The sequence below is a fragment of the Panulirus ornatus genome, chromosome 17, assembly GCF_036320965.1.
Source record: "Panulirus ornatus isolate Po-2019 chromosome 17, ASM3632096v1, whole genome shotgun sequence".
Classification (NCBI taxonomy): domain Eukaryota; kingdom Metazoa; phylum Arthropoda; class Malacostraca; order Decapoda; family Palinuridae; genus Panulirus; species Panulirus ornatus.
The window spans coordinates 15682501-15701852 of NC_092240.1; the positions used below are offsets into that span (position 1 = coordinate 15682501).

Consider the following 19352-nt stretch of genomic DNA (forward strand, 5'->3'; position numbering starts at 1 on the left):
ACATATACATACCAACATATACACATATACATACACAGACATATATACACATGTACATATTCATACTTACCCACCTCCAATCCATTCCCGGTGCCACCCCACCCCACAGGAAACAGATTTGCTGTTTCCTGTGGGTGGGGTGGCACCGGGAATGGATCAGAGGTGGGCAAGTTGAAAGCAAGGAAGAAATAATCACCTTATCACTTTAAGGGCCATGGGTGATGTACAAAAGACCACCGAGGGACAAACTAATCATGACATGTGTTCTTAATTTTTCCACCTGAAGTTGAAAGAATCAATGGCTCCCTTACTTACTAGAGGAATTTATCACTCATTACTTTAATCTGTTAGAGTGTTAGCACACTCTAATAGCCACATCCCACTTTCTGTGTAAACAGAAAAGATTTTATGAGACTGATGGAATAACAACCAACTACCTTATCTAGACATTCAAAGAGAACTTTAAAGGTAATCTTAAATAATATGAAAGGAAAACTCAATCTCCAACTACAGTAAAGTTAAGTGAAAAGGAAAAGCATGCACAGGGGTTGCTGGGTGCTGTGAAAAAAGTGGTACTCCATAAAGATGTACCTGCCTTGCTATCAAGCCAAGTTTAAACGCCTGGGACAGTCCAAATTGTTCTCAATCCTTTCTCGAAATATCACACTCTATCAATTTTCTACTCTCTATGAAAGAATCTTTTCCATATCTGGAACATCCTGGTAGGCTTAAAAAATAGCATTTTGCCAATGTTAATCCCAACTTAACTATGTATCTCTTACATTAAAAGCTGCAGTTATATCCAAAGGGCTGTGGAAAATTCTACTATTGTCAAACCTACTACATTTGTAGTTGGCAGTTAAAAGGAGCGTAAGCAGTATCGTCACTTTCTAAATGTTGGAACGAAAGAAACCAAGCACGGATTTTTTTCCTACATAATTCAATCATCTGTTCCTGATGCTACTATGCTCAGGCAAAAAAAAGGTAAGCACCAATGAATTTCATGTTCCCTATTACATGAAAGCTTTCAAATGGACATCATAACTTATCTAAAGTACAAGTAAATGTTCTACCATTCCCTCACCTAATCCAAGGTAAGTCATACCTGGTTATTTCCTGTGATCTCTGTTAATTCTAAACATAACTAACAATCAAGAATAATTGCGGTTAAAAAACAAGCAATACAGTAGTGCCCCTAGAATCAAGAAGTAACCTACTCTATGTAGTTTAACCCCTTAATTCTCCTAGACAGGCAAATACAAAAGTCGGGCAACTCCACTTGATACATATTTACACATCAAGTTTCGTATGGATGGTCGCCGTGGTGCCAACGCACAAAAATTTCTCCCAACAGTCAGTTATTCTCAAGCTATGCCAATGACAGTCAACAAAGTTCATTATCATGAGTTTCTTGGAAATCTAATGAATTTCAGCTAAATCTAGAATGCTAGGCTGATTATGATCCTGATTTACCTGACAGTGATGATGTCTTCACTTACTGTGGAGACTGATTTTAAGGAACAAATATTTTGAGCAACAATAAGGCAGAAGGTGTTTATAGTAAAAGTGTTGCCAGTGCCCACCAGCCTTTAACAATACTGTACCTAACTGACATGGGTAGTAATTTCAGAAACTTTAATAATTATGCTATTATGAAAAATCATCAATCAGTTATAATGTTTATAATTAGTCAATTATAATGTTCATTACTAAAAAAAGATTTATAAAAAAGAAAAAACAATTATAATCAGTAATCAATCTTTCAGCATGTAAAATAAGCATTAAAACGTATAGTGGCAACTCACTTGGCACTTTAGTCTTATGCCTATTTTCTGCACATTCTACAAAACTTTCAAACAATATCTGAGTGAAATCAGTATACAAAATACATTTCCTTTATAAGAATACTGCAATCCCATCACCAGAATTTTCAAAGAGGGTTTCAATTTCATTTCCGAGATGGACTTTGGGAGGAATGTAAACATATATATTGTCATTTATACACAGTAAAAAATGGAATACCATGTCTTATGGGATTTTTCTAATGTATCAATTATGTTTGGAAGTTCAGTGGTCTGTCCAGGCCAGCAGCAATACAATCCAAAGAAAAATGAAGACTTCTCAGTGACATATGAGGGTTCATTCAAATCTCTCAAAGTTCTGGTGATGGATCTGAGCTGTATCTTTGAATATGTAAGGTTGATGTGAATTTATGAGGTTTACTGCATTTTCTAAACAACCCAAAACATTCAAATTCAAGGGATTGGAAAGAACACCAAACTCCATGGTTAAGGGGTTAATGAGACATGTTCATTTACTAAACTAACACCACAAAGAGGAAACCTTATTTGACATAAAACCTGCATTTCATACGATTATCACCAATATGTTATCAAATAAATGTACATCCATAAAATGGGCTGGGTAAGGGTATACAATTAATGTGTAATATAAGAACAAGTGTCCATTCACGCCACTGATTTATCATGGCATTCATTGACAACTTACTTGAAACTATAACTAGTATGTTAGCAAGTATCATAATACAAGGAATATATAATTTGATATGTTATTTGACAGTTTAAGTCAAAGATGCAGTACTAGCTCCTTACTTTAAGCTCCTTTGGCTATTTTGTTTGATAATCCCAAATATCCCCTCTCCTCCAAGCCAAACCCTTCCTTCTTAAACTTCAACTATAACATCAAAGACCAATGGCAGTGATTCCTTTAGTCAAGACAATTATTCCTACAACTGCAATCTTTTTTCTCCAGTAATAACATTATGCACCTGAACTTTACCTTCTGTCTCACGTGTAACTGACATCTTAACTAAAAATCAACAAGAGATAATATGCTAAGAATCTCCTTGGCAAACGTAAATAACATGCTAGGTCTACATATTTAATAAGTATTATCCACTAATCATGCATCAATGTACTTATTACGGGCAGGCAGAAAAACATTCTTTTCATTCCTGCCAGCCAACGAAAATCAATAAAGATAAAGAAAAATTAGTAGCAAGGAGATGTCATTGTACTGAAGTTTTTGTATACAGTTCACGAAATTAATGTCGATGACATTATATAGAGAACAATAACACTTTCAAACAAATCCAGAACTAGTCTAGTTTCTTTTCATCAAATACCTTCCTAGTGATCCTTCTGTGCAAAATCTAAATTCACTTAGTTGTCAGAGACACGGAGGAGGCCAAGTGCACATGATGCCAGCAACCCAAGATGATGCCAGGCAACTGACAACCAGTTGCATGGTCCATGACTTTACTTAAGCCTTCAAAATTACACTTCCTACAAGACGGGATGGTCTCGGTGCCATCATATTATGCAAAACATTATCTTCTTTCGAAATCCTCCAAATATCATAATTCACTAAATGCACGAGTGACAGCTGATAAATCTAAACGAGATGAATAGCAAATCGTCCATCCATCCATCAACATGTACCTTCCTATCACTATTACTCCTTTATTCAAAAGATAAGCATCGGTTTCGTCTGATATTTCTTTAATAATGGCCTGTCTGTGTCATCTTACATTAGTGTGAACGATGAACAAGGTGTAATACAGGAGAAATAAATGTGTAATTGTACCTTACCTCACGTGCTAGCAGAAGACACCGTTGAGGGCGGCATGGCTCTCTAGTATACACAAACTCTTCAATAAATTTCTTAATTATTCATTTCCCGTATAGCTTCAACTATATTCAAATAAATAAAGAAAAAAAATTAATTTCTTATCCTACATCCTAAGCAGTGTATCAATGACGATTCTTTTGAGAATTTACAGTGACACAATATAGTTCTATCCATTTTTCCGATTTCTGTTTGGAAATTAGATATCAAGTTGCCCGATACCGAGACAATATTATGTTATTTAGTTATTTATGAATATAATAAAACGAATATAACAAAATGAATAGTTCAGATTCTGGCAAAATAACAATTGGGAAAACATAAACAGACGTCATTATTGGAACGCTGGTCATTGCAGCGGTCACGTACCGGCCGTGGATGAGTCATATTTTGAGTCTTATTTGCCGTGTTTAGCCTCCCCTCGCGGCCACCAGCTTAGCCTCCAGGCAAGGGCGAGACTCCCAAAGACTCACAGTGACTGAGGAGGAGCGACGTGGGCGGCTTTACTGCGAAAATGGCGGCACCCAACACAGGTTAAGGCGGTGGTTTGTTTGACATAACGCTGTCTCTCATACGCCAAACCTATACAGGATTCTTTAGTACCCTTTAGATCTGCCATCTCTCATCCATCGATAATAGCATGAACATGTTGTGAAGGCTAATATAAGAATGTGTGGTGTGTATCGAGTATAAATGGATTTTTTTTATTCCCATTAAGTGTAGGGTATTGTTTGCTTTCTTTATCAGGCTGGCCTTCATCCTAACTTTAGCGTTTCGTTTTCCATTCCTTTTTGATAGCTTGCCTTCTCATTGTACTATATGTCGTTTAGAATTTCCAATGACATGATTGTCTGAATTCGTATTGCACTTATGATATTAATGGTATTTATTGGACAGGTTGCTCCATGGGTAATTCAAGCCCCTTCATATCTTGTGATTTACTTCCTCAATGAATTGATGTATGGGGTTCATTGATGCATATATTGTGGGTAATTATGGTCTTGAACTTTCATAGGATGAAAAAAAGTTGTATCACTAGCACAAGAGGAGAAAGTAGTATGAGCCACTTAACTACAAGCATTCAGGCTTAGTGTATCAGACATTTAACCCTTGGCACAGCATTAGGTAGGCTTTAAAATCTTATGATGTCACACACTATATAAGTTTATTGCATATTCAGAGATCATCACCTGCTATGCTTAGATACTGGTAGAGTTTTCTTATAGGGTTCAAAACAATTATTCCCCTGGTCTCTTCATATGTCCAAATCATTGTTGTCATTGTCATCAGAGTGAACAGAATCTGATCAGTTTGCTCATACTTGAATTTACAATTAAGAGTTTATTGATTTAAGTAGATGTAGCCAAAAATCCACTCATGTCTGGCAGATGTTTTTGAAGCATGATTTTAGACTTGTTTGTGAGTGTGGTATCTATTACATGTGTGGCAGACTATTCCCCTTTGCCTAAAATTCTGTGGCTGATGAAATTTTGTCTCGTATGTAGTTTGGGCCTATTCTTATAAAATATCATTGAATTTCCATGTTAACCCTTTCTTTGTTCATTTGACTTTGAGGCATCCCTTTAATGTGCTTTTTTTTTTTTTTTGATGAAAAGTTAAAAATGTAAAATCCATTATTTTCTATATTGATTTAACCATTCCCAATTAAAACAAATTACATTTTGTACCAGATTGATCTATCTTCAGAAGCTACACAGAAAATGTCATAACTTTTTACATGATGTGGTGCAAATACAGATCCATTATTTTTTTTACGAATTAAGAGTTAAGTATTCCAAGTTTAGGAAAAAATTATTACTCTCTGGATTTGTCAATACTAAATATGGGCGTGGTGGGTGCTGCAGATGTGGCAAGTCCGAGAAAAGTTATGCACCCCCTACCCTGGCCACTAGCAAGGTAATGGGTCCTCCAAGCAGCTCTTATGGCACCCTTTGTTTGGGGTGCCATCAGTGGCTAACCAACAGGGCCTTGAAAGTGTGCACAATTCACCTTGTAAAAGGAATGCTTGTTGCCTTGATTAAGGCCAGTTGCATTCTACTAAGCTTGACAAGATGGAGAAGATTAGCACTAAAAAGGTTAAAGATTATTATTTTGCTGGTTTGAAGATCATAGTCAGTTTTCTCTTTATAGTACCTCAGAAAACTTGTGCATATGTTTCCATCAGATCGCCAATCATCTGTCTCTTCTCCAGTAATCATACCTTCCTTTATAGTTTTTTTTTTCTGTAGCCTAACTGTAGGTTTGGTGGTTCTACACTTGCCATATTTCAGATGAACGATATTTTGCATTGTAGTGACCAAGCTTCTACATGGTATTCAAAGTTTTCCCTACAGATCTCAGATCATAATTCATTTTCCAGGCAGCTTTTATGCATTGCTTTGTTAGTTTCACTTAATTACTTATTAACAGTCCTGTGACCTCTCCCTCATCCACCATACTTCCATTACTTCCATCTATCATCATGTATTTATTTCTCGTTTTCTCTCCATGAGACCCTTTGGATTTTCCGTCGTGGAATTTTATACTTTAGATTCTAGACTAGTTGCTTATCTTGCCAAGGTCTCCCTGGAATAGCAAGTTATCTTGTATGCTCTCAGCACCATTCCAAATTTTTGTGTCACCTGGAAATATGGTAATATGTACTTGTTTATTTCTGGCATGTAATTTATGTATACTAGGAACAAGTTAGGTTGCAAAGCAGATCCTTATGGCACTCTGCTGTCCACCGTGCTTCAGTATGAGTTCTGATCATATTTTAAAACTTATGCTATTATCTGTTAGAAAGCCATTAGACTGCTGAAGAACTTTGCTTAAAACACCATATACTTTCAATTTATGGAGTACCCCCCCTTGTGGGGAAAAGTATCAAATACCTTTTGACTATCTAGAAACACTGTCAATGTTATAACCTTTGTCTTATGATGATGTTTACTTTTCAAAGGTTTTAAGCAGGTTGATGTCATCTCTTGCATGACATTAATTTGTGATTCAGAATGTGCAAATTGTTTAGCTCAAAACAGGTTACAAGTTTTCATCAACTAGTTACCTTTCTTGAAAATGTTATCTGGGCTTTTACCCATTCAGCAGGGAGCTTAACCCTCATCTGACAAATTCAGAAATGTCACCTTCAAAAGTTTAGATAGTCCATGGGCACATTTCTTAAGTAGGTTCATATGTTTTGTCCAGCCCTAATAATTTGTTTGAACTGCACTGTCTCAGTTCCTTTTTAGCATCATCCACTGACAGTTCCATGATCCTCATGACTAACTTACTACAGATTCATTCTCCAAAATGTTGTAATTCACTCGGGTTTTTGTTTTAAATACAAATGTGAAAAGATTCAGAATTGCAGGAGCTTATTAGTCATTTTCTCATTGTGAGCCATCATCCTTGTCTGTCACATCTACTTTCACTTTCTTCTTTTCATAATTGTCCAAGATTGGTTTTTGAGAATCCACTCAAAGCACAACAATGTAAAATTATGCTGTTGTCCTGGACGTATAGGTATCAGCTCTGATGAAATGGCAAATGCTGATGCAAAAGCAGCGATACCCAGTTATCATTCTGCAAGAGTTATACCTCATAACATTTTAATGTGTAGATTAAAAACTGTTAGATCTAAATGTCAAGCTAGATTGGACATTGAAAGGTAATGAAATACACCAAAGAGGGTCAAGAGAGTTGAAGTAACGCATTCTTTCTTTAATGGGAATTGCCATTTTGAGACAGTTGAGAATTGGTCGTGCCATGTGAACCCATGGTCTCTTGCCGAATATGAGATGCCCCAATATTTGATGCCTGCATTTGCAATATTACCATGGAACAGTTACTGACGGAACATCAGAGATATAACATGAGTCAAATATTGATTATATAACAATTGAAGGAATAGAATTGGAGGAATTGTAGACAATAATGTTAATGTAAGTAGACAGATGAATTTCTTAAAAGAAGCAAGAATTTAGAATTTTCTACAAATGTTTTAAAATTTTCATATATCTTAAAGGAGGCCACATTATATAATTTTATGTAAATATCCTTAAGTGTCAGGATATCTTTTTCTTGCTAAAAAGAGTTGAATAACCACTTAGTTCTAGCAAATTACAAATTGCACTAAATCAAATCACATCATCAATTAAGTTTTTGTATGGCAATAACTTAGATTTTATTAACTTTGATTTTGTGTGTTCTTATGTTTTCAGTGGTCCCGCGCAACTTCCGCTTGCTGGAGGAATTAGAGGCTGGTCAGAAGGGTGTTGGAGATGGCACTATTTCCTGGGGATTGGAAGATGACTCTGATATGACTCTCACCAATTGGACAGGCATGATCATTGGACCACCTAGGGTAAGTGTCCACATGTTCCTGTTTGAGCATTTGGACTGGTAACCTGTCACTATTATTCTAACGAATTAGAATAAGGTGTATTTTTTATGTCGTGTATCTCAGACAGCTCAAGCATGTGGTAGCTAGCAGTAAAATTCACAATTGTGCCATGAACTTGTCAGGACTGCATTCAGAGATGGGTCAGTCATGTTGTTTTGTCTGACAAAAAAATCACATCAACTATTATTTGGTACCACATGGTAGAATAGTTACTGGAGTTTTATGTAAAGTGATTAGATATAAACTTTATCTTCATATCCCTGAAAATATGGATTCTTACCAGACGTGTTTGCACATGACACATATATCGTTGGAAGTGAAAAGCAAGAAGGGTTCAACCTTTTCAGTAGGGGCCCCAGTAACTTAAACTTTAGAGGGAAGAGCCATATGTTATAAATCCTCAAATGTAGTACATTTCACATCATTGCATGGTGGTAAACCTTTAGTCCTAATAGTGGGATTGGAAGTAGAAAGCTGGCATTTCAGAAGAATTTTCTCATCTGTGGAAGTTGACTTTGGAAGATGGATAGAGTGAAGAATAAAGGAAGGAGAGGGATGTAAGGATTTTGAAAGTATTAGTTAAGTAAACTAATGTGTAACTGAATCGTAGTAACTTATTATAGAGTGCTTGTACTGATAACTACAGGAAAGCATACTTCAGTGATGTAAATGATTATATACATAGAGGAAGGTCAGAAGATGGAATGGAAAAATGAAATGAACAGCAAACATGAAAATTATATCATTGGAGAATCCTGAAATGTGCCAAAACCTTGATATATAGATGATATTGGTATCTGTAGTATTGTAGACAATTAGGAATTACTTTGTCCATCATGATTATCCATTCATCTCTTTCTTTGGGAACTGCACTTGAACCTTCAGCTTAACTCTTCTCACGACTCGAGAACCGTAAATCTAGCATTCATGGAAACAGAATACATTTGTTTCGCTTCATCTAAGTAATTGATTAGTATTGTATCATGAATTAGTTCAGATGGGTACTTCATTTCCTAGGCCACTTCCCTTAGATATCATTTTCCCCAAAAAAATAATGCTACGTGATGTTTTATAATATTTGTGTGAAAAAGTAATAGTGTCCATGTGTGGCACTGAAAGTAGCTGAAATCAGTGTTTTGTGAAAGTGTGGTTTTTATTTAAAAAAAAAAAAAAATCAGTATATATGTACAGATATGTTCAGGAGGAAATTGTATAGTAACGGGCCCACTTAATTCCAATAAGGCCAAAAGATATTCAAAACATATCCTATACGTTTTCAGTGCCATGAAACGTCATGATACTCCTGTATAAATGCACATACTTTTTCATCTCGGGGGGGGGGGTTAACGAATTGGTATGATTCAGCTTGATGTTAGATAAATCAACATGCAAAGCACAGGAATACAATTTTATTATAGCATACATGTGATATTTGATGTGTGCAAGATAGATTTTATCATTAAAGGTCGAATCCTAAAGGGAACTTTGCAAGATAGATTTTATCATTAAAGGTTGAGTCCTAAAGGGAACTTTTTGAGGGATGGTTATGACAGAAAAACCAGTCTCATGTTATACAGTTTCAGTATTATAGTATTTTACTGCTTCATAAAAAGAACATATTTACATAAAAATTGGTGCAAAAGAACAATCTCTGTGCACGTCAGTGTGACAGCAAAGATTGCATGATGTTTGTATAAAATCTTGAGGGGTGGTGTCAAACAACACTAATGGAAATAATTTCTTTGCTGCTTTAGAGAAAATCGAACCCTGCAATAAGTATCACAGTGTTGGAAATTCATTTGAATATAGTCATGCAGTGTGTTCAAAGTCTTAAGTCAATGTATCTCATAAGTTGCACAGGTAGTATTTAGTAGGCAGACAATGACCCTCCTGGGTGTCAGGAGGGTTCGTGACAGCTGCTTAGTGAGCCAGCACTTAAGTGGTTGCTCTCCTCTGACCCAGATAGCTGTCTTTCTGCCTCTCTTGCTCTTGGACTTTTGGCATTCTGTCCACAAACATATTCTCTCTTTGTGATATGTAACACTTAACAACACTTTATTCACGCACCTCATTCTTTGTGATGTTAGATTTTCCTGCACTAGCCCTGCCTTTTGGCAAAATGGAGTAGTAGATAAAAGTAGTAGGTAGGAACATTTAGGCAGAAGCATTAAGTAGGAACATCTAGGCAGGAGCATTAGGTAGGAACATTGGGTAGTTGTAGGAAGGAGCATTTGATAGATGTAATTGGTAGTAACATTAGGTAGTAGCCTCTGCAAGCACTGTGCTAGTGTTGCTCTCTGCCAGTGGTCTGTTAAGTATGAGGCACCAAAGGCTAAGAAGCGGGAGTGGAGTTCACTAGTTATGGAGACTGTTGTCATGGCCACCCCTTTGAGGGAGTTCTGGTTGGAACAGGCATCATAGATGCAAAATTCAACCTTTGGCCATGAGACTTTATTTGGTTGTTTTCAAGCATTCAAGTAAAAGTGAATGGCTTAAGAGCCAAAATTACGGTTTGTATTTTATGCCTCATATAAAAAGATTTAACTTGGAATTTAACCTGCATCAGAACTTTAAAAAAGAAATACCAACTTTGGCTATGGTATTTGATACTGATATTTTTCTATTTTTTCCAAACAATATTTCCGCTTATTTTTATTCTATCATCAGTCTTTATCTTTGATGCCTGTTCCCTTCCAGAACTCCCTCAGGAAGGTGGCTATGGCAATAGAGTCTTCTTAACAGTTTACTGACAGAGGACAAGTTCAGCATAGTGTTTGTAGAGACTCCTACCTAATGTTCCTGCTGACTACTACTACCACCTAATGCTCCTCCCTAATGTTCCTACCTACTACTTCTACCTAATGTCCCTATCTAGTATTTCTATCTGTTGTTCCTACCATTTTGCTAAAAGGCAGGGCTAGCAAATAATGCTCACCACAGAAAAATCTAGAGTTACAAAGAATGAGCTGCATGTCAAGTATTGTCAAGTGTTATGCGTGACAAGGAGAGATTGTATGTTTGTGGAAAAAATTCCAGTAGTCCACTTGTGAGTGAGGCAGAAAGAAAAGACAGCTACCTGGGTCAGAGGAGAACAACTTGACAACCATTGAAGTGCTGGCTCACTGTGCAGCTGTCACTAACTCTCCCAATACCCAGGCAGGTAGCACTGGTAATACACCTCCTTGGTCACTGGCTGCCCCACTAACTGCAACCACTTCTATTCCCTGTAACTATGCTGCCTTGCAGGTGTCCCAAGTGTCTAATTCTCATAGAGCAACTGTTGTATTAATTATGTAATTAATTATCCATCATATTGGATGATATTGGAAAAATATTTGTGATTTTTTCATACTTGATCATTTCCACGTTGGTGTAGTGCATATTTTCTCTGTTCTGTCCCTATGCCTTTTAGAGAATTGTTTACTATATCATCAGTTTGGCTCAAAAACTTGATGACAGTTACCAGACTTTTGAAGCTTATCCTAGATTTGGTCTTATTATTTAATAAGTATTTTGATTAAGAGGCCAAAATAATAAAGGAATGATGATGTGATGGCTGGTTGCGGGCATCCTCTGGAAAGTTTTTCTGTAGATACCAGGGGGCAGTGTTGCCACCATGCATGTTTTAACACTTTTTCAGTCACATAATAATGGAATAATTTTCCTTTTACTGTTATGAACATAATTTACATAGATATGATATCACTCACATTTACAGAGGTCTCTTATGTGTATTAGCAGAAAGAGTGATTTCTTATTATGGCAGTAACATACCACAAACTACATCATACTTCCCTTGAACATGCATGGAAGGTAAGAGAACATTAATATGTCCTGTGAAGGCATTTGTCACTGATATGTGCTCCATTCCCATTCCTATCCAGAACTTAGCAATGAAATTATGGCAGGAAATCTCAGTCTGTACAGGCAGAGAGGTTACCCAGACACGTGCATATACTGTTATGTGCTGAGTGGTTAAGGGTTGAAAGAATGATGGATACACAAAACTCTTATTGTCATAACCAGTCTGAGGATGAACAGTGAGGAGAGTGGTGCCTTAAAGTAGGTTTCATATAAGTCTTTAGTTAACTTTGATTTTGGTAACTTTAATACCAAAACTTTCATGAGAATCCTTGATGAAATCTTGATCCTTAGTATGGCCAAAGTGTCATGTCTGGTGCTGTCACTGGCCCCCTCGCACATGAAAATAAGAAGGTAAGGGCTTATGTTGTTGAGGTGTGTCAGCATAAAGGATTGTTTGAAATTTCTGAGGATAGGGATGCATGCATATTTCTAATGAATAGTAGGAAACTTTATATTGATAATAAAGAGGGAGACAGCTTGTAGTAATAAATTTTGGTAATCATAAGCAAGAAAAAAAAGATGATACAATGGCATCATGATTCAATTATAGGTTTAAGAGGAGTGGATGTCAACTTAATTCTATGAAGTTACTGTGAACATTATGGTGACAGTGAAGGAGTATACTAATGGCATATATGTGTATTGGTGAGATGTATTTTGTATGAACTAGGCTTGAAAGTCATTCATGAACTACTTCAAGAATGCCATTGATATAAATAGCAGAAAAAATTTTGTGGTGAAAAATTATAGCAAGCAGGTTTGTGGAAGTACGATGCATGGAGAAAAATAATTTATAAACCTAGCCACTCCCTGTGAAAAATGATGCATAATCTTTTTCCAGTCTTAGATGAACTACAGAACTGGACTGTGTTCATGCAAGTTTGTTGGCACATATGTCTTCTCATGAGCAGCCATTTTTCTGAAATAGCACTTTTATGTATTATGTTTGATGTTTACTCTGTTGATACTGTCTGTAACCACTTCTGTCTCTGGTAATTTTTCTTTCTGAATGAGTCTTTATTTTTGGACACATATTTCTTTTTTACACCATCAGAAAACATGGTTTCTTGAGAAATACAAGAATTTTTGTGAAAGCAACTTGATTTCCAGATTAGTTCACTGTAATAATCATATTTATATTATCTCTTTCAGACAAATTTTGAGAACCGGATGTACTCCTTAAAGATAGAATGTGGTTCAGAATATCCAGATGATCCGCCAAACATCCGCTTTATCAGTCGAATCAACATGCAGGGAGTTAACAGCCAGACCGGAGATGTAAGTAGATTGTTGCTATCCTTGAATTCATAGACCTTCATAAAATGTTACAAGGAAATTGTTTTGAGGCTTAACCCTGTAACATGACTGGGTTAATCCTCTTTCCAGTGCATCATATTACTTGAGTCATTATTTCAAACCAGTTACTTCACCCCTATGTTAGGTTTGGTGCATCAGTTCAACCCATTTAATAGCAGGGGTTTTACAGCTGCCATCTTTCTTGTAGCTGTCTTTTATAAATCACCAGAATCTTAAAGAAATTTTGTATATGAATGAAATATTATTCATGTTAGTTTGCCTGAATTCAGGAAAAGGTTCTGGGACAGTTTGCTTCTTTATATTCTGTGGTTCGGTCCATTGACAACACATTGTCTCGTATACCATGTTGTTCCAGTTCAATCTATCCTTTGTATACTTTACACCATCTTGCATGTCCCAGCCCTGAGCACTCAAAATCTTTTCTTCACTTAATCCATCCATCTCCAATTTGGTCTACCTCTTCTTTTTCCCCACCACTCCAGACACTCATCTTCAGTGTCATCCTCTCTTTGCTCATTCTCTCCGTATGGCCAGACCATTTCAGGACCCTCTTTAGCTCTCACAACCACTCTCATATTATTACCACACCTCTCCCTTACCATATCACTTCTCACTCTCTTAACCATCCATGCACCATGTATTGTTCTCAAGCATTTCTTCAACTCATTCACCCTCCTCTGTATTTGTCTTCTATATATGGTGTTACTGGACTCCACCTGCATAACACTGTTTGTTGGGTGCTGTTCTTTATATGACTTGCAGCTTTGTGGTATTTGCTTTTGAGAGGACGATTGCATTGTTTATAGAGGATTCCACTGGATTCTTTTCCTTGTCCAAGTCTGATGCCATTTAGTGTTCTAAGGGCAGTTAGTTTGTGTATTGATGTTTTGGGTGTGGGGAGTGAATGTCATATGTGGTCATAAATGGTTTATGTTTTATTAAGTTGGGATTGATTTTCCATTCAAGGTGACTGGAGGGTGAGACCTAGATTCATATCTGTCTTGGATTACATAAACTTATATGTTGCTTCTACACATAGTTCATAGCCCTTTTCTGTACTATACTCTAGTCATTGCTCATAGCCCTTCTCTTTACTATACTCTAGTCATTGCTTTTGTTTGCAGGTGGATTGTCGACATGTATCTGTCCTGACACATTGGCAAAGAAATTACACTATTAAGACAGTGCTACAGGAGCTGAGGCGCCTTATGACTATGAAGGAAAATATGAAGCTAACACAGCCTCCAGAGGGTTCTAACTACTAGCTGTCCAGTGTACCTTACTACACCACCACTTCCACTACCACCATCGCCATCACTCTTCTCTCATGGGAGGGATGCAGCACTTTGGTGGCATCTTTGCTACCTGCAAGGTGCTACCTATACAGAGGGTTCCATGCACCAGTGACCTCAATGAGAAATAGGCATCATGACATTCTTTTTCTGCCCTGGGCTAAGGGTAGAGAAGACAAATGCCCATGTCTCAAAGTAGATAGTCCCTGTTGGAAATTCTAAATGCATGAAATAAAGCAAGTAATTTTTAATGAAATTTGCAGTCATCTCATTATGTCCTTCTGAGACTGACCAATAAGACCGACACTGACTTAGCATCTCCAGACCATCCTTACCCCAGCTGCAATCATCTTGTTTGTTCTGTTAAATGTGGAGTGAATATTCAGCTGCTTCTCATGTGAAATGCTCACTCACTTGTACATGAAAGGTAGTCTTTACACAAGTGCAAAATTTTTGTTTCCAGACTTTCATTCAGAGACTGCTTTGTGCACAAAGTGTTCAGATGTGTTGTAGTTAGTTTGAGACTGTCAGTTTATCAACAAAATTATATTCTATCCAACACATTGGCTCACTTAGAATGACTTTTAATTATGTAACAGATGAAGCTGGATTCACTGCAGATAACCATCTAATTAATGAGCAGCTCATTAGTAGAATAGTTCCATTATGCTTCTGACTGGACTTCTGTTTGATTGCCCAAGAATGTTCCCTTTTATATTTTCATAGATTAATGCTTAAAACTGAAGAGTTCACAATAAGTTTTCCTACATGTCTCCAAAAGTATGAATAACTTACAGTTTTTGCATATTTGTTAATTCAGGCGTAAAAGTCTAAAAATAGCTTTGATATGGCCATTTGATTTGAAGTTCAACTTAAGGGTCAAATATGTGGTTTGAAATCCTCTGAGACATCTTTTTTAGATTATTTATATTTGAAATTTTATTTGTATTCTTAAATTAGTATTTCAGTATTATCTATGAAATGAGGAGGGTAAGAAGCATAAGCTAGGATATTTTGCCTGAAGGCTCTGGTATCTGTTCCTGATGTCACCTTGCTTATGAGGGAAGTATGTTAGTGAACAAGTATGGAAAAGGTTAATAGTGTTGGTAGATTTACTGTTCTTTAGAACTGAGAATATACCAAATGTGAATTCTTCCATGTAAAAATGGCCTCAATAGGCAAAAATAGGTCTGGAGTTTTAACATTTCAGTAAGTGTGTGAATCCTGATGATGTATGATGAGAAAATTGCTAACCTGTTTTTCTCCCAGTTGGCTTTGCTTCATTTTCTCTCTTTTCTGTCAAGGGAGTGTCAGTTTCATAAAACTTTCATGAAGGATATATCCAGTATGTGCAAAAAATATGAGTTTGGAGATATAATATTTGTGTTCATGAAATTTTAATTTTTAGGTGTAATATGTACAGACATGTTTCATTTGTTTTTCTAAGTATCCAGATGGTTCGTATTCAATAATATGTGAACACTTAAAAAAGCAGTGTTAATTGTTTTTAGTTTTAAATGATATTGCTTCATTATTGTGTGGTGGTAGTCATATTCATTTTTAAAAAGTAGTCTTTTCTTCTTTATATTTTTGTGGCTTTACCTAACAGATTAAGTTACCTGAACACAAACTAAATTCAGGTTGTAATTAATTACTGTTACCTCTTTTACACTGCACAGCATTCGTATGACAAGTGTATTGTGCAGGTTGTAATGTTAATGATTTAATGACATATTAGTTATTCAAAACATTTTTTTTAAAAAGGAGCTTTTTATATTAATTTACTCATTGTTAAGTTTGACTCCCTTTTTCCTTTCATATGTTTTTTGCCATTCTTTAATGGCAGCATATATATTTTTTTCATACTTGGCAGATTTTGTAGAGGGATTCCATGTTGTATAGTATGATTTGAGCGACCACAACCTTTTGGTTCATTTTTCTCTATTAGATAGTATTAGTCTTTTCAACCCCACACCCAAAGTAGAAAATCAGTTTAGAGAGAAGAGCTTGATTTTTGCTTTAAAGCATATGACATGTACAGTCAGAATGAGGATGGTTAGGGATAGCTTACTACTGAATGTGTTTATCTCATTAGGTCAGTCATTGAAGGACAGTTTAAGGTGATAGGTAGTGCTTTATTCAAAACCATTTGTTTCGTCCATTTACCATTTCAAGCAGAGAACTGCACTGGTTCCAGACAAGGGCATCAGTCTCCTGAATACCACTGTACCACAAAGCAGAAATTTGTCTGATTTGTCAAAATTTGTTTTGACATGATACAGAGGCCTTGGTTATGAATTAAAGCATGTGATCTGATTCAAAAGGGTACCATAAACCTGATCATATCATGCCTAGCATGGTAGCCTGAAAATTGCTTAATAGAATGTGAAATTGAATCACTTAGGCTAGTAAAATGCTCATTGTTAATGAATATCACACTGTTGTAATGAAGACATGTCCATATCACTCGATATCATCAGTCCTATGATTTCTGAACCAAGGTTAAGGAATTGTTTGATAATTTCATGTGGGTCAGTAGTTTTAAGAACTACTGCTTCTCTTGTTACTGTAGTTGATATATTGTGGCATTCTTCTCAAAGATATTAGGGTATTGTATTTGTAGCCTTGAGTTATTTCTTCTTTAGAAGAAAGGTAAAATTTAGGTATTAGCTCAGGGTTTGGTTATGGGTTTTACCAAGTTTTATACAATTTCTTGATTACTTTATTATTTGTTGGATATCCAAAAAAGGGTTAGGGTGAGATTTAGCAGCATGTTGCATTCATGTATATGACCCAGTAATGGAGCCAAACTAGGAAATATACTGCTTTAATGTACACACAAGGGTTTACTGTGTTCATTCATCTCAACATACCGCGTCCATGGTTACTCCTCCTATGATCCTGTTTGGAGAAGTAAATTATAGCAACAGATGCTGTAGGCGAGAAGCATGTAATCAATGGTGCAGAGTCCATGTGACTGCTTTATGTTTACCAGCTATTGCAGATTACCATCACATCTCGCTTTCCCCGTGGGTCTTGTTGTTTTCACGTACACAAAATATGAGCTCACGCACATGCACGCAAACACACACACATACATACATAGTATTGTAATTTTTATTACCCTTAACCTATCCATGATTGTTGTATAATGGGAACATGTGATACCTTTAGTTTTTGGAGCATTAAATAAAGAAACCTATTATACTGAAAGAAATGTGAAACTCAAAAATGTATACTCAAAGTGGTACGCACTCATGGGTTAGATATATATTATAGTCATCAGTGAATTTACCATACTCCATCTCTCTTGTGTCTTTGTGGGGGTTTTATTTATTAAATAAAAGTTCTATTCCCACCATTTCTGGACCCATCCATCCACAGGGCTTGTTTGCCTCAGGCCAGCAAGCATTTTAACTTTCATCACTATTCAGCAAGTGCATTGTTAGGGGGCAGCATTAGTGTAGTGTGATACATCTTTTAGAATCCGTAGAATACAGTTAACTTTTTTTTTTATCTTGATACTGCAGTTTTCCTCCATTTTCTTCTTCCTACATCATTAAAAGCTTGTCTGGCCCCTGCCCGAAATTCTGTTCTAAGGCACTGTATTGAATTGAACTGTGAAAAATAAAGATAATAAAAGTTTCTACTCCAGATATGTAGTGTTTTGACTCTTGTTGCTTATAGAAGCTGAGTACACAGTTTATATTTATATATATATATATAGAGAGAGAGAGAGAACTAGAAGAGAGAATACTGTGAACAGCATTCGTTGAAGGAAGCGCCAACGTCCTAACTTAAATGATGCCCGGAGCCATCTTACACCATCCGTGTCAGTAGGAAGTAACAGCAACCGCCCAAGTTAATATTACCATCCTTACTGCCTCTAAGACGGCCTTTTGTCCGTGTCTGACGAACCCAAGTCATTACAAGGCGGTATGTTTCAGGAAAGCAATAATACCTCATGATTAGAAACGCGTTACTGTGTAAGGATGAATGAGTGCAGTGCCTTTCAACATTATCAACAGCTTCTCCTTACGTCTATAGGTTTCAAGATGGCATTGTGAAAATATGATCAAACGTTGAAGAACACAACGGGATTTGATTTCCATACACACAGAGCAAAACTATGAAATTCATCCACCAAAGATTGAAACTATATGGAGACAACGTTACGTAAACAGGTCTAGTTTTGGTGCGATGCCTCCGAAAACGGAGAGGTTTTGTGATGCTTTGGACCAGCAGCGACCCGGGTATACGAGGAAGTCTTTTACGAATGATAATATATTCCGCATCAAAGGAATGATTAAGTGGAGACGACGCATTCAACTTATGCTGCAAAGGTCATTCATCCATAGGTAACGTTCAGTGAGCAGTTTGAGGACCAAGTCAACGCACAGATTGATCATTTCACACGGACCCAGATCTCTTTTCCACAGTTTGGCGTGTTTGATAAAGATTCGTCTTCTACTCTCCAGTTCACAAATTCTTCATAAAGCTGAGAGGAATATTATTCTGGGGCCATTTGGGATTAGAGATTTATGTTTTCTGCCAAGACGCTTAGAATATGTAGAGTTTTGATATGAGAACAATCTTGGTTGCTGCATGATAACGTGATGCCATGGCCTCATCCCCCGAGCAGGAGTTGCTGCACTGTGACCACTACCGTGCAGCCTTGACCTTTACCCTGTAACGTTCGTCTCCCTGAACCCTTAAGGAAGCACCTGCGCAGATTTTCTTTCCATGTCGCTGCAGAATCCGGCAACGAAGATTAGAATTGTGAAGGTCATGTTTATAAGATGAATTATTGCTCGAGGTGATATATC

The 19352-nt window shown here is 36.6% G+C and overlaps 1 protein-coding gene across 1 annotated transcript; it reads left to right on the plus strand.

Annotated features, from left to right (window-relative positions):
• Positions 1 to 3974: 3974 nt before the first annotated feature.
• Positions 3975 to 18182, plus strand: Uev1A (Ubiquitin-conjugating enzyme variant 1A). Its single transcript, XM_071671953.1, has 4 exons — positions 3975 to 4181; positions 7872 to 8014; positions 13070 to 13195; positions 14359 to 18182. Exons 1-4 carry the CDS (start codon positions 4163 to 4165, stop codon positions 14497 to 14499), a joined length of 429 nt encoding a protein of 142 aa, XP_071528054.1. The 5' UTR covers positions 3975 to 4162; the 3' UTR covers positions 14500 to 18182.
• The last annotated feature ends 1170 nt before the right edge of the window (positions 18183 to 19352 follow it).

Bases quoted from the DNA above. Each gene is read 5' to 3' on its own strand.
- Uev1A (XM_071671953.1), top strand. The intron at 8,015-13,069 runs GTAAGTGTCCAC...TATCTCTTTCAG, and splicing joins TGATCATTGGACCACCTAGG to ACAAATTTTGAGAACCGGAT. The intron at 13,196-14,358 runs GTAAGTAGATTG...TTTTGTTTGCAG, and splicing joins TTAACAGCCAGACCGGAGAT to GTGGATTGTCGACATGTATC.